At 43.8% G+C, this 15,522-nt stretch overlaps 1 protein-coding gene across 4 annotated transcripts in view; it reads left to right on the forward strand.

The window, feature by feature from the left end:
* abcc4 (ATP-binding cassette, sub-family C (CFTR/MRP), member 4) overlaps nt 1-15,522 on the forward strand; it is a 353,844-nt gene that overhangs the window by 38,759 nt on the left and 299,563 nt on the right. For all 4 annotated transcript variants that reach the window (XM_052025926.1, XM_052025927.1, XM_052025928.1 and 1 more), the window contains exon 2: nt 8,575-8,685. In XM_052025926.1, the coding sequence (XP_051881886.1) occupies nt 8,575-8,685 (111 nt within the window). The remainder of the gene's footprint in view (nt 1-8,574; nt 8,686-15,522) is intronic.

A 15,522-nucleotide genomic window follows, 5' to 3' on the forward strand; every position in this document is an offset into this window, starting at 1 on the left:
GTGTTCTCAACTCTGTATCTTCATTTCTTATATCCAAATTATTGAATGTGCCCAAATTTTCTATTTTGTTCTCTTTTATGATGCAAAAGAATCACACCTGTAACAATGATCAGCGCATATACTGCTCCCTTTGTGGTTGTCCCGTGCATGTCCATTATACCCCTCATAAAACCATGCACTCTAAACCGATCAATTTCATGTCATCTATTTTCACTGAAGAGTTGTTTTGTTGGGGAAGAGTTCTGAGATAATCATATCTTAAGTTCTCACTTCACTGAAATGTCATAGATTGTGGAGGAAACATAGCATAATTGTCCAGAGTGAATCTTGTTTGTAAATGGAAGACGTGTTTTCTTGCAATTTCTTCAACTTGCAGACTTTTTAAGTTGCTTAAAGAAAGGTGTCATGGTCTCTCTATTCCTCCTCAAGGCTGAATTAGTAACTTCATATCACTCTAATGTAGAGTTCAAGCTACAATTTGCCCTCCATCCTAAACTGATGCTTTCCACTCTAAAAACGGGATGTCCATGGTGAGTAGAGTGATTGTGACCAGTTTGTTCAATCAACCAATTACCAGAGAGTTAAAAAAAATGACACAGTTCAGGGCTAATTCAGAGGTATTTGAACCTAGGGTGGAAATGTCATCACTAAAGAACATAGTTTTAAGGTGAAAGGGGGAAAGTTTAAAGGAGGTTTATGAAGTAATTTTTTTTTGGACAGAGAGTGGTAGGTGCCTGGAATGTGCTGCCAGGGGAGCTGGTGGAAGCAGGTATGATAGCAATGTTTAAGAGATATTTAGACAGGGACATGAACAGGCAGGGAATGGAGGGATATGGACCATGTGCAGGCAGATGGGATTAGTTTAAATTGACATCATGGTCATCACAGACATCATGGGCCAAAGGGCCTGATCTGTACTGTACTGTTCGATCTTCTTTGAGCTGACCTACCTTTTTAGCTACATCTAAACATAGAACATAGAACAGTACAGCATAGGAACAGGCCCTTTGGCACATGATGTTGTGCTAAACTAACTAAATTAGTAATCAACTGCCCAACTAAACTAATCTCTTCTGCCTACGCAGTGTCCATATCCCTCCCACTTTCATGTGCCTGTCTAAGAGCCTCTGAACGCCTCCATCACCTCCCCTGGCAGTGCATTCCAGGCACTCACCACTCTCTGTAAAAAAAACGCTCCCTCTCACCTTAAATGCATGCCCTCTGGTATTAGACATTTAAACCCTGGGAAAAAGATACTGGCTATCTACTCTATCTTTGCCTCTCATAATCTCATGCACCTCTATCAGATCTCCCCTCAGCCTCAACTGCTCCAGAGAAAATAACCCAAGTTTGTCCAACTTTTTCTTATAGCACATACCCTCTAATCCAGGCAGCATCCTGGTAAACCTCTTCTGCACCCTCTCTAAAACTTCCACATCCTTCCTGTAATGGGGTGACCAAAATTGAATGCAATACTCCAGATGTAACCTAACTAGAGTTTTATAAAGCTGTAACATAACTTCCCGACCCTTGACTCAATTCCTCGATAAATAAAGGCAAGCATGTCATATGGCTTCTTTACTACCCTATCAACCTGTGTAGCCACTTACAGGGAACTATGGAAATGGACCCCATGATCCCTCTGCACATCAACACTGTTACAGAGGTGTATAAAATTAGAGGGGCATGGATAGAGTGAATGCGTACAGACCTTTTCCCAGGATTGGGAAATCAAGAACAAGGGGGCATAGGTTTAAGGAGAGAGGGGAGACATCTAATGTAAAACTGAGGGGCAACTTTTTCACCCAGTGGGTGGTCAGAGTATGGAATGAACTACCAGAGGAAGTGGTTGTGGAAGGTACTTTAACAACATTTAAAAGGAACTTGGACAGGTACATGGACAGGTACATGGATAGGAAAGGTTTAAGGGGGATATGAGCCAAGTGCGGGCAAATGGGATGAGCTAACTTGGGACGAACGGCCCATTTCTGTGCTTTGAGTCTGTGACTTTTCCTTGTTCCTTGCTGCTCCCATTCCTGCCTCCTTTGTGCTCTCTCTCCCAGCAGCTTTCACTTCTCCACCTCTCCCCACCCCCAACCATTGCTCGCTCTCTCACTCTCTTTCTCACTCTCTCTCTGTCTCTGTCTGTCTGTCTCTCTCATTTCTTCATCCCTCTGCCTCATCCTTGGCCTTGTAGTGATGGGCTACGCACTGAGCTAGAAATAATGACACGCAGTCTGTAGGTTGCACTCGAGACTGGTTTATTCAGAACTTTGCTGCGCTGGCTTTAAGCAGTCAAGTTCCCGCCCTCTCCGGGCGGCAATTATGTCAGAGGTGCATCACGAAAACTTCTTCCCATGCGCGGGCTTTCTCCCCTCGCTGGTGAAGAAGGCGGCCCAGTGCCATTTTGTGGCTGGTCTCTCTGCCTATGTGCGTGCCATTTTCCGAGCCGGTTCGTCTGCGTCGAAAGTGGGTCGCCACAGCCTCACATTTATTTTGGCCTTCCACTGCTTCCAACTTTTTGCTATTTTGAAAGTAGTCTATTCGCTTCTTTTGGTAAATGGCTTCATATTTGCATATTCTGTAACTGTATACTCTGCATTCTGTTTTTTTTTCCTTGTATTACCTCGATGTACTGATGTGATGAAATAATCTGTGTGAATGGCATGCAAAACAAAGTTTTTCACTGTATCTTGGTACATGTGACAATAATAAAACAACTTGTACCAAATGGTACATTGAAATCTAATTGCCACAAATTTGTTGATTATTAACTCTATTCACTTATCCTGCTTATATCGCTGCTTATCTTTGTGATATTGTCAAACTTGGATTTGTGGTTTTCCAGCCCATCATTCAAGTCATTATTAAATTTGGTAAATAACTGAGGTCCTGATAGAAATCTTGTCAGTCAGCCAATTTTCTCACCAAGTCAATAAATCACCTTCAGTTCCATGAATTTCAACTTTAGCTGGCAGTCTCTAAAAAATACTTCATTAAATATCTTATGATGTTCTATAGAAATGACAGACTTCATCCATATATTTTCACCTCCAAATTCAATTCACTTGTCAAAAAATTCATTGGGGTTGTTCTGACATGATTTACTCTATTGGAATCCATGACTTGAGCCTGTAATTACTAGAATATATAATTTAGGACAATGTTTTAAGCTTCGCTGTCTTTAATCATAGCTCTGGTACTTTCCTGTCAACAAATGTAAGGCTAACTGCTTAACTAGCAAACTCTGTGGTTTCATTAGATGACTTGAACACAATAAAAAAGTTAGTTGACGTTGTTGATTTAACCAGGGTTTCCGTCCATTTTAATACTGTATTTCTTTAGTGTGGGAACAAGTAGGTCATAATTGTGTTTATAGCTTAGGGACTGAGCAGAAAGGAACTTCTTGGTCTTTGTTCTTATCGGAGAAACAGTGACAATATTTCATATTTATCACCATACCTAGAGCTTTTAAGCTAATCTTAATTTTCTAATGTATACAATTTTTGTGATGTAATAGAAAACAGTTAATGCAATGGTGCAATTGGTAGAGTTGTTGCCTTTCAGCTGCAGTAGCACAAGTTCATTCCTGACCTCTGGTGCTTTCTGTGTGGAGATCACATGTTTGCCCTGTAACTGTGTGGGTTTTCTGTAGGTTTCCTCCCACAACCCAATGACGTGTGAGCTGGTAGGTTAATTGGCCACTGTAAATTGCCTAAATCTGCTTGATGGGATTGTGGGGCAATAGGTAACAGGGAAAATTAATGGGGGAATGGGATTGCTTTGTGAGCTGGCATAGACTCAATGGACCAAAAGGGCCTCCTAGATCATAAGGAATTATGAAATTTTGAAATGACACCAAATTAAAGTAGTACATCAAGGTCTGAGATCTGGAGGAACTCAGCGGCAGAGGGAGCATCTGTGGAGGTAAATGGACAGTCAATGTTTCAAGTCAAGACCCTTTATGAGGACTGGAGAGAAAGAACCAGTATAAAAAGGTGGGGGGATAGGGTGGAGCAAGTACTGGCAGGTGATAGGTGGATGCAGGTGAGGGGGGGTGATAAGCAGACGGGCGGGTGGGGAGTGTGGGAATGTTGTCAGTAGCTGGGAGGTGATAGATGGAAGTGACAAAGAGCTAAAGATGATGGAATCTGAGAGGAGAGGATGTTGGAGCATGGAATAAAGGAAGGGAGATTGGGAGGGGAACCAGTGGGAAGAGTGCGTGGATGATGGGCAGATGGAAAGGGTGGGGGAGGGGAAAGAAATAGGGTGATGGGGGCCATTTGGATCAGGAGGAGAGAGAGAAGAAAAAAGGAGAAGAGGAACGGGGGAGCAGTTGTGCCGCTAGGTTGGAGACTGCCCAGGCAGAATATGAGGTGCCATTCCTCGAATTTGCTTTAGCCTTGACCTAGTAGTGGAGGAGGCTGTGGACGGACATGTTGTGTGGGAATGGAAAGTGGAATTAAATTGCCAGGCCGCTGGGAGATCTCAGCTGGTATGGCGGACAGAACTAAGGTGCTTGGTGGTTACCCAATCAGCGCCCAGTCTCACTGATGTAGAGGAGGCTACAGTGGGAGCACCATGTGCAATAAATAACACAGCAGGGTTTACCTGTGAGAGGCTACCTCACCTGGAAGGGAAGTTTAGGGCCCTGGATGATTGTGAGGGAGGAGGTGTAGGGTGAGGTGAAACACTTTGTGCGATTATAGGGTTGAGTGCACTTGTGGGCAGGGTGGAAGTTGGTAGTGAAGTTGATGAAATTGACGAGCTCCAGACATGTGCAGGAAGCAGCATCAATGCAGTTGTCAATGAAGTGGAGAAAGAGATAGGGAGCAGTGCCGGGGTAGATTTGGAACATGGATTGTTCTGCATAGCCAATGAAAAGGCAGGCATAACTGGGGTCCATACGAGTGCCCATGGCTACACCTTTGGTTTGGAGAAAGTGGGAGGAGCCTAAAGAGAAGATGTTGAGGATAAGCACAAGTTCTGCCAGAGGCAGGAGGGTGGTGGTGGAGGGGTTCTGGTGGGTCTGTTTCCCAGAAAGAAATGGAGAGCTCTGAGGCCTTCCTAATGGGGGATAGAAGTGTACAGGGTCTGGACGTCCATGGTGAAAATGAGGTGGTCGGGGCCAGGGAACTGAAAGTTGTTGAAGTGGTAGAGAGCAGGTGAGGTGTCACGGATGTAGGTGCAAACAAAGGGACTGGACTGGGGGGACAAGATGGAGTCAAGATATGAAGAGATGAGTTTGGTAGGGCTGGAGCGGCAGAAATACTGGCCCTATCAGCTTTACTTGTGAATCTTGGGTTGGAGGTAGAAATGGGCAGTACTGGATTGGGGAACAAAGAGGTTGGAGGCTGTGGAGGGGAGATCTCCAGAGGTGATGATATAGGAGACAGTGGTCTGATGATCCTTGGTGGGGTCCTGGTCCAGGGGTAGGGAAGAGGAGGTGTTCGAGAGCTGCTTTCTGGCCTCTGCAAGGTAGAGGTCAGTCCACCAGACTATAACAGCATCTCCCTTGGTGAGGTTGGGATTGATATGGAGAGAGTGGAGAGCAGTGCATTCAGAGGGGGTGAAGTTGGAGTGGGTGAGAGGTGTGGTGAGATTGAGACATTTGATTTCCTGTTGGCAATTTGAAATAAAAAGATCCACAGAGGGCAGAAGTGGGTATTCAAGATGAGGAGGGCTTGAGGTGGGAGAAGGAGTTGGGGGTGGAGACTTCTTGCCGAAGAAATAGGCATAGAGGTGATAAAAGAAGAGCTCGCCGTCATGGCGGATGCAGATTTCATTGAGGTGCTGGCGCAGGGGAATGGAGGTGAGGCCCCTGCTGAGGACAGAACGTTTTTTCCTCAGGGGGAGGCCGGAAAGGATGGTGAAGACCAGCTAGGGTTGGATCTGGGGTCAGAGGAGGGTAGTGGGTTGGACAGCTCGGGGGAGGTGAGGTGATAGAAAGAGGAGATTTCCAGCATCTGCAGTCTCTTGTGTCTCCAAAGTCTGAGATCTGTTTGATGGCATGTCATGTTGTCATGGATGATTCAAGATATATCCAGAAAAATTTAGTTTAGGGCATAAATTAAAAATATGATAATTTTGTTTGAGTTGGATGTCTTCAATCACGTGTATTTGATTTGCCAGTTGTGGAAATGCTCTTGCTTGATCTGGATGTAATCCACGATTATGAAAATGTGCATGGGGGTGACATGTTCTCATGCTTTTGTCAGTCTTAGCTTGAACTTGCAGTCAAGAGGTAGGGAGCAACATATAGATAAGTTAGAAAACAATTTTCTTAAGATCAATTGGGATATTTATACAATGTGCCTGCAATGACCTGACAGCAGCATTGGGTAAGGGAAAAGGCTGTGGCCTCTTCTTTATGATAAACTCGTCGTGGTGCATGGACGTGGCAGTCTTGTCCCGTTCCTGCTCCTCTGATCTGGAACAGCTGGCAGTGAAGTGCTGACCATTCTACCTATCGCGGGAGTTCTCATCTCAGGCAGACATCCAGCTAGCACTTGAGGAACTAAGTGCTGCAATCAACAAGAGCGAAGCAGTGTACCCCAATGCCTGTCACATCATGGCGGAGAGTTTAATTAGGCTAGCCTGAAGAAGTCTCTGCCTAACTACTATCAACACATCACCTGCAATATTGGAGGATCCAACACACTCAACCACTGCTATACCACCATCAAGGATGCCTACCGCTCCATCCTACCAACTGACTGTGCTTCTTCTGCCTGTGTACAAATGGAGACTGAAGAGCACAGCACTGGTGAAGAGCAAGAGTGAACTCGGGATTACTTTGAGTCAGTGGGCTGAGCCATGTTTAAGGATATGGCACGGTCATCGCCGATTTCATAAAGGACACGCATGGATGAGTGTGTACCCACAAAAACATTCTGAGTCTTCTCCAACTAGAAGCCCTGGATGAACCAGGAGATTCGTAATCTGCTGAGGGCTAGATCTGTGGTGTTTAGGGTTAGCAATCCACAGTCACTATAAGAAGTCCAGGTACAACCTCCAAAAGGCCATTTGCGAACGTAAAGAGGCAATTTCGGATTAAACTGGAATCACAGAAAGATGCTCGACAGCTGTGGCAGGGCCTGCACAGTATTACTTCCTGCAAGGAGATCAGGTTGGATAAGTGGCACCGACCTATCATTTTTATGCACGCTTCAATAGGAAGAACTATGACACACCCACACGAGCCCTCACATCTCCCGATGACCCTGTAATATCAGTATCTGAGGCCGACGTCTGGGCATCCTTCAAGAGGGTGAATCCACAAAAGATGTCTGGTCCGGACAGTGTACCTGGCTGAGTATTAAAGATCTGTGAGGACCAAATAGCTGGAGTATTTACGGACATATTCAACCTCTCGCTTCTGTAGTCTAAGGTTCCGACCTGCTTCAAAAAGGGACCCATTGTACCAATGCCCAAGAAGAGCGTGATGACCTGCCTCAATGACTACCATCTGGTAGCTCTTCAATCTGCTCCGGACCATCTGGACGACAGGAACACATACATCAGGCTGCTCTTCATCAACTACAGCTTGGTGTTCAACACAATCATCTCATCCAAACTCATCATCAGGCTTCAAGTCCTCCCTCTGCAGTACCTCCCTCTGCAACTGGATCCTCGACTTCGTCATCGGCAGACCTCAATCAGTGAGGATTAGTAACAACATCTTTTCCTGACTGGTTGCATCATGGTCTGGTACGACAGTTCGAATACGCAGGAATGTAAGAAGCTTCAGAGACTAGTGGACTCAGCCCAATACATCACTGGCACATCCCTGATGATCCGCAGTGGGGTCATGAGATGGCTTTGGAAGAGAAAATTAAGGAGAATCCTAAGAGATTTTTTTAAGGGAAAAAGAGTGACGAGGGAGAGAATAGGGCCCCTCAAAGACCAAGACAGAAATCTATGTGTGGAGCCGCTGGAGATGGGCAGAGTTCTCAGTGATTATTTCTCCTCTGTTTTCAGCATGGAGAAAGATATGAAGACTTGCTAACCTGACAAAGTTTATGGAGATGTTCTGGGAGCAGTCCATATTGCAGTAGAAGAGCTGTTGCATGCATTAAGATGTATGAAGGTAGACCGATCTCTGGAAGGTTAGATCATGTGGCATCCAAGGAGAGTCAGCAAATTGGATGCAAAATTGGCTGGATGGTAGGAAACAGGGTGACGGTGGAAAGATGTTTTTCAGACTCGAGGTCTGTGACTAGTAGTGTGCCCCAGGAGTTGGTGCTGGGCTCATTGTTATTTGTCATCTATGTTAAAGATTTAGATGAGAATATACAAGGAATAGATAGTAAGTTTGCAGATGACTCTAAAATAGGCATTGTCAAAGGTAATTCATGGGTGAGAAAAACTTGGGATGTTATAAGAGTGTGATATCACTCTTAAAGTTTATTTCCACAATTTCTGTTTATCTGTTTTATTGAACTGTTTATCTTCTGTACATTACTATTTTCAATGCATTTTATACATGATATACGATTAAAATCAGACGTGTTTAAAATCTGTGGTAACAGATGAATTATTTGAATTATCTTTTTTTGTTTTTTCAACTGATAGTTGGCTCAATCCACTGTTCCAAATTGGTTATAAAAGGAGACTAGAAGAAAATGACCTGTACAAAGTTCTCCCAGAAGATGGATCTGAGAGATTGGGAGAAGAACTGCAAAGGTAAATAATATTTCCTGTTCCTTTAGAATTCATAATGTGTATACAACATCATTGTAGCTAATGTAGTTATTAAACTAACTGTCTTGAGTTTTACTTATTCATTTTTTGGCATGTGGATCTCACTTGTGATCCCCTCGAAGAGGTGCGGGCGAGCCATGTTCATGAACTGTTACAGTTGTTCTGGCTATAATGGTAATGTTACTGCCATAATGCTGTTAACAATGGTAAGTGGGGTTTGAGAGGTGCTGTTGGAGAAGTCCAGAAGAGTAACTGCAATGCATTTTGACAGTGGTGTGCACTGTGGCCATGATGCACTAGTAGTAGAGGGAATAAATGTTTACGTGGTGACTGGGTGCAAATCAAGTGGGTTGCTTTGTCCTTGGTGGTGCTGAGCTTTTTAAGTGTCGTTAGATCTTCATTCATCCAAACAATTAGACTGTATCCCTTCATGCTATGGACTTGTGCTTTGTCGATAATGGAAAGTCTTCTGAGCATCAGGAAGTGAATCATTTTCCACAGGATACCCAGTCTCTGGTCTGCCCTTCTAGTCATTGTACTTATGTTTCTGGTCATTGTGATGCCCCAGCATGTTGATGGTGAGGAATTTGGTCACAATGTCAAGGAAGTGTGGTCAGACTCTCTTTTGTGAGAGAACAGTGGGCAGCACATTGGTGCAGCTAGTTGAGCTGCTGCCTCTCATTCCATTGGCCCTGATTATTGACTACTGGCACTGTCTATGTAGAGTTTGTAGATTCTCCCTGTGGACTGTCTGGGTTTTGTCCAAGTGCTCTGGTTTCCTCCTACATTTCAAAAATATGTGGATTGGTAGGTTATTTGGCCTCAGTAAATTCTTCCTAGCGTGGGTGAGCAATAGCATGTGGGATGGGAATATGGGAAAATGGGTTGGGGTTGGATTAGTGTAAAAATGGGTGAATGATGGTCGGTGCAGACTCTGGCTAAAGGGTCTTTATCTGTGCTGTTTATCTCTGTTATTCTATGGTCATTGCCTGGCATTTTTGTGGCTCTAATGCTACCTATCTGGCAGATTCCTTATTGATCCTATCAACCACCTCAGAACCTACAACCTAGAGTGGAAGCAAGGCATCCTCAATCATGAGGGATTGCCTAAGGAGAAGAATTTTCTGCCACCAGTCACCATGAGATTTGGTAGGATTGCGGAGCTTTAACCTGATCTCTTGACTGTGGGACTGCTTTGCTCTCTGTATTACATGCAGTTTTCTTGCCTAGAATGCATGCAGTTTTGTGTTACAGCTCACTAGGTTGGTACCTCATTTTTAGGTGCACCTGATGCTGTACTTGGTGTGCGCTTCTGCACTCCTCATTGATCCCTGCCCCTGAAATTGGCATCCTCACACAATGCTTGCAAACCATCTTCCTCTCAGTTTTCTAATATACGCTGGAGGTGGTGGATGTATAAACTTACTTTTCTTGAAAAACCAGTGCTATTTAGCAACAGAAAAGTATCAATATCAAATTTCAGACTTTTTAGAAACTCTGTTCATTTCAGTGATTATTTACAACTGTCATTTAGTTATCCCGTCGTAGGAAAGATGTCGCCCAGGGTGACAATGGCTAACATGAGGGGACATAATTTTAAGGCGATTGGAGGAAGATATAAGGGGGATGTCAGGGCTAAGTTTTTTTACACAGAGGGTGGTGGGTGCGTGGAACGCACTGCTGGCAGAGGTTGTGGGGGCAGATACATTAGAGATATTTAAGAGACTCTCAGATAGACACGTGAATGATAGAGAAATGGGGGGCTATGTGGGAGGGAAGGGTTAGATAGATCTTAGAGCAGGATAAAATGTAGGTGCCACATTGTGGGCTGAAAGGCCTGTACTGTGCTGTAATATTCTATGTCAAAGAGTGCAAAGAAGCTTTACAAGAATGTCACCCTGGCCTGAGTTATAGGGAGAGGTTGGGTAGGTTAGGACTTTATTGGAGCGCAGGAGACTTAGAGAAGTGTATAAAATCATGAGGGGCATGAATAGGGTGAAAACACCGGTATTTTTCCCAGGGAAAGGGAATGAAAAACTAGAGCACATAGGTTTAAGGTGAGAAAGGAAAAATTTAAAAGGGATCTGAGGGGCAACTTCTTCACACAGGCAGTGGTGTGTATGTGGAACAAGCTGCCATAGGAAATGGTTGAGGCAGGTACAATAACAACACTTAAGAGATCCTTGGACAGGTGCATGTGGACTGTACTGCTCTAAAGATTTTATGACTCTGTAACTATTTGATGCTGTTTGTGTGACTTACAGCAGTTTATTCATTGTCTTTAGAGGCTTTGTCAGTAGTGATTTCATACCCAGCTGAAGAACTTTGACATTAAGCTTGACTTGGTACCTAATGTTATGTAGAACTCTAATCAAAATAGTCTTGTTTGAGTGGAGTATTTTAATATCTGCAAAAGCACTTCAGTGAGAAATACACTGAAGGCTCTATTGATGTAACAATCGACCTCAGCAGAAATTTCATTGGCTTAAGGTACTTTTTAACCTCAACAGTCCCCTGGAGGAGGAACTAGTGAAGAGTATCATAAAGCTATGTGTAAATTAATCTTCCTACCCCAGGAGAAATATTGAAGGGTGAAGGAAATTTTAAAACCCTTCATTCCCCCATAAATGCTGAGAAAGTGTTTTTACAAATTAAGTTTCAAATAATACAATCTCAACCCCAGCTTGGTGCCAATGTGCTTTTGCTTTGATTTTCTAGAAGTGTTTTACATAGCATGACTGAGAGTCTCCCTTGAGAAGAAGGGCATCTCATTATCATATTTGGTGCAATTGGGAGCATGATTAAATTTAATGCTGAATGGCCAGGTTATACAGTGCCCAGGAGATATGACAGCTAATTCTAGAAATGAGCAGCTGCATCAAGAAGGCAAGTGCTTTTTGATAGCACTGCTGGTGAGTCAGGGATGGCAGGTGTGCTTACTCAGGTATTTATGCAAATCCACTACAATTAGTCACTACACATCCACTTCAAAACCTGTGACCCCCCCCCCCCCACCCCGAAATCTTCCCCACTACCCCCCTCTCCCCCCCGTGTTTTTTTGCTGGTAACCTAACTTGGCCCCTGTCATTTTTGTGAATTGCTGTAGGCCAGTCCCTAGTTGGTCCTTCAGCCATAGACATTCCCACCTGGCAGCTGATCACTGGAAGAATCTGATTGGTTACATAACCAGTAAATTAATGAGATCCAGCCAATTATGTCCAACTGTGCCTGGGATGTTGATACTTCACCTCCCTGCCATTAACAGCAACAAAACCTAGAATATCCCCTTCCCTAAAATCTCCAACTACAGTAAAACTCCAATTAAATTCCAATGGCTTGGAAATCTGGTATTTGGTTCATGCATTAGGGGTCAGATTGCATGTGGGTGTGCAGCCAGAGCTAGGGGTCTGAAGTGCAGCTGGGCCGGGGTCTGGACTGTGGGCCAGACGTGCATCCAGAACACCAGGGGTCAGGAATGTCGGTAGATTTGCCGCTGCAACTGGAGTCCATGATGCTTATATATCTTCCATTCCTTTTTATCTCAAAGGTTTCATTGGAAAATGTATTTTATTTCTGTGTAACATGTACAAAAGAAAGTGAAAGTATGAGATATTGTCTCTCACAAATTTAATTGAGTATTTTAAAGACTTGATTGAAAGCATGGATGAGGCTAGGGCAGTAGACATCGTCCACGTGGACTTTAATAAGGCCTTTGACAAGGTCCCGCGTGGTAGGCTAGTATGGAAGGTTAGATCACAAGGGATCCAAGGTGAGCTAGCTAGTTGGATACAAAATTGGCTTGGTGGTAGGAGTCAGGGTGTGGTAGTGGAGGATTGTTTTTCAGAGTGGAGGCCTATGACCAGTGGTATGCTGCAGGGATTGGTGCTGGGTCCCCTGTTGCCTGTCATATATATTAATGCTTTGGGTGAGAATGTAAGTGGCACGGTTAGTAAGTTTGCAGATGACACCAAAATTGGTGCTATAGTGGAGAGTGAGGAAGGTCATCTAAGGTTAAAACAGGATCTAGATCAAATGGGAAATTGGTCCAAGGAATGGAAGATGGAATTTAACTCTGACCAGTGTGAAGTGTTACATTTTTAGAAGTTAAATCGGGGTAGGACCCTGAAGAGTGTTGTAGAACAGAAGTACCTAGGGGTACTTGTATGTAGTTCCCTGAAGGTGGTGACACAGGCAGACAGGGTGGTGGAAGTGTTTGGCACACTTGCCGTCATCGGTCAGGGCACTGTGTACAAGAGTTGGTTTGTCAAGTTGCAGTTGTACAAGATGTTGGTGAGTCTGCACTTGGAATATTATGTGCCGTTCTGTTGCCTAGCAATAGGTAGGATGTCATTAAGGTACAGAAAAGAATCACGAGGATGCTACCAGGACTGGAAGGTTAGAGTTATAAGGAGAGACTGGAGTGACCTTATTAAAGTGTATGAAATGATGAGAGGCATAGATAAAGGTGAATGGTCAGGGTAGGGAAATCTAAATCTGGTGGGCATAGGCTTAAGGTGAGAGGAGAAAGATTTAAAGGAGACATGAAGGGCAAGTTTTTCCACACAGAGAATGGTGGGTATATAGAATGAGCTGTCAGAGGAAGTGGCGGAGAGGAGTACAGTGTTTGAAAGACATTTATATAGGTCCATGGATAGGAAAGGTTTAGAGGGATATGGGCCAAACAGGCAAATGCGACTCTCTCAGGTAGGTAACATCCTATAATTTAGAAAATCTGCTAGTTCAGCACCACTAAAATCCCAAAGGTGACGTATTATCAAATTACTGTAAAATGTTTTTCTCCTCAGTGAATACAGATGAAAAGTATTTACTTAATACCTGACCCACATCCTCTGACTCACATCCTCTGTTGCTCATTTGGTCCCTGATGGGCCATACTGTTTCCCTACCCTCTTGCTCTTAATATACTTACAAAATGCTTTGGAATTTTCTTTAATATTGTCTGCCAGTACCCTTTCTTTGCCTACCTAATTTCTTTTTGAAGTACTCCCTACATGTTAACCATGTCTCTGGCTTATTTACTTACCCCTTTCAGAATGACCAAGTTTAAAGGTAGCACGAGAACTGGGCCCAGATGGGTTTAAAGTGTGTGGGTGAAGCAGGGTCCCAATAAGTTTAAAGAGTGCCTGGGAAATGGAGTCTGGGTGAGTTTAAAGAGTATTTGGGAATTGGAGCCTAAAGGTGGATTGGGAACTGTGCTAGAGGGAATGTGGGAACTAGGGCCTCTGCATGTTAAAAGGAGCATGGGAAACAGGACCTTGGTGTAATAAATGGAGGGTGGAATCAGTGACCTCACTACGTTACAGGGAGCATGAGTCCAGTAAGCCAGGTACCGAACTATCAGGATTTCCAAACTATCAGATAGAGGATTATCAGAATTTCACTGTACCAGTCCTGACACAATTGTGGAACATTCTCCCGTGTCATAAATTTTCTGACATTTCTGAACCACTTATTTCAGTAGTCAACTGTTAGAGGACTGCTTCCCATAGAGCTTGGCTTATGGCACACAAAACTACACATTGGAAATTCTAGCAATGAGGAAGTCTTATAATGGCATAAGGATCATTGGCATTGAGAAGAGAGGTATTCAGTGTTGTTGTCTTTGATGCCAGGCTACAGAAGTTTCAGTTAAGGAGACTGAAACTGTTCTGGGCTAAGGGCAGCACCGTGATGCAGCTGGTAGAGCTGCTGCCTCATGGCGCCAGTGACTTGGGTTCAATCCTGACTTCTGGTGCTCTCTGTGTGAAATTTGCATGTTCTCTCTGTGACCATATGTGTTTCCTCCAGGTGTTATAGAGTCATAGAGTTGTACAGCATGGAAAAAAGGCCCTTCAGCCTATATGTGTCCATGCCGACCAAGATGTATACTCAAGCTAATCCAATTTCCCAGCACTTGGCCCATATCCCTCTAAACTCTTATCATCCATGTACCTGTCCACATACTTTTTAAATGTATCTGATGTACCTGCCTCAATCACTTCCTCTGGCAGCTGTTTCCAGAAATCTACCACCTGCTGTGTAAAAAAAAACAGTTGCCCCTCAGGTTCTTATTAAACCTTTCACCTCTAACCTTAAAACTATGTCCTCTAGTTTTCGATTCCCAACCCTGGAAAAAAGATCGCTCACCCTATCTATGCCCCTCATGATTTTATACACCACCGTGAGATCACCCCACAGTCTCCTTCGCTTCAAGGAGTAAAGGCCCAGCTGTCTAACCTCTCTCTATAACTCCATACCTTGAGACCTGGCAACATCCTTGTTCATCCTTTGTGCACTCTTTCCATTTTAATCACATTCTTCCTGCAACATGGTGACCAAAACTGAACACAATACTCCAAGTGTGGCCTCACCAACATCTTGTACAATCGCAACATAATCTCCCAACTCTATTCTCAATGCCCTAACTGATAAAGAGCAGCATGCCAAAAGCCTTCACTGCTCTGTCAACCTGTGATTCTATTTTAAGGGAACAATGCACCTGAACTCCAAGGTACCTCTGTTGTACAACAGTATCTAGAGTCCTTCTGTTCAATGTAAAATCTTACCTTGATTTGTCCTTCCAAGATGTAATACTTCACCCATATCTGAATTAAATTCCATTTGTCATTCCTCAGCCCACCTCCCCAGCCGATCAAGATCACACTGCAATTCTTGACACTCCTCTTCACTGTGTACAATACCACCTATTTTAGTGTCATCTGCAAACTTACTAACTATTCCTCATGTTCTCATCTAAATCTTTAATATAGATGACAAATAACAATAGGCCCAGTACCGACCTCTGGGGCACACTACTAG

This window comes from Pristis pectinata, chromosome 11 (assembly GCF_009764475.1).
Source record: "Pristis pectinata isolate sPriPec2 chromosome 11, sPriPec2.1.pri, whole genome shotgun sequence".
In the NCBI taxonomy this organism is placed as follows: domain Eukaryota; kingdom Metazoa; phylum Chordata; class Chondrichthyes; order Rhinopristiformes; family Pristidae; genus Pristis; species Pristis pectinata.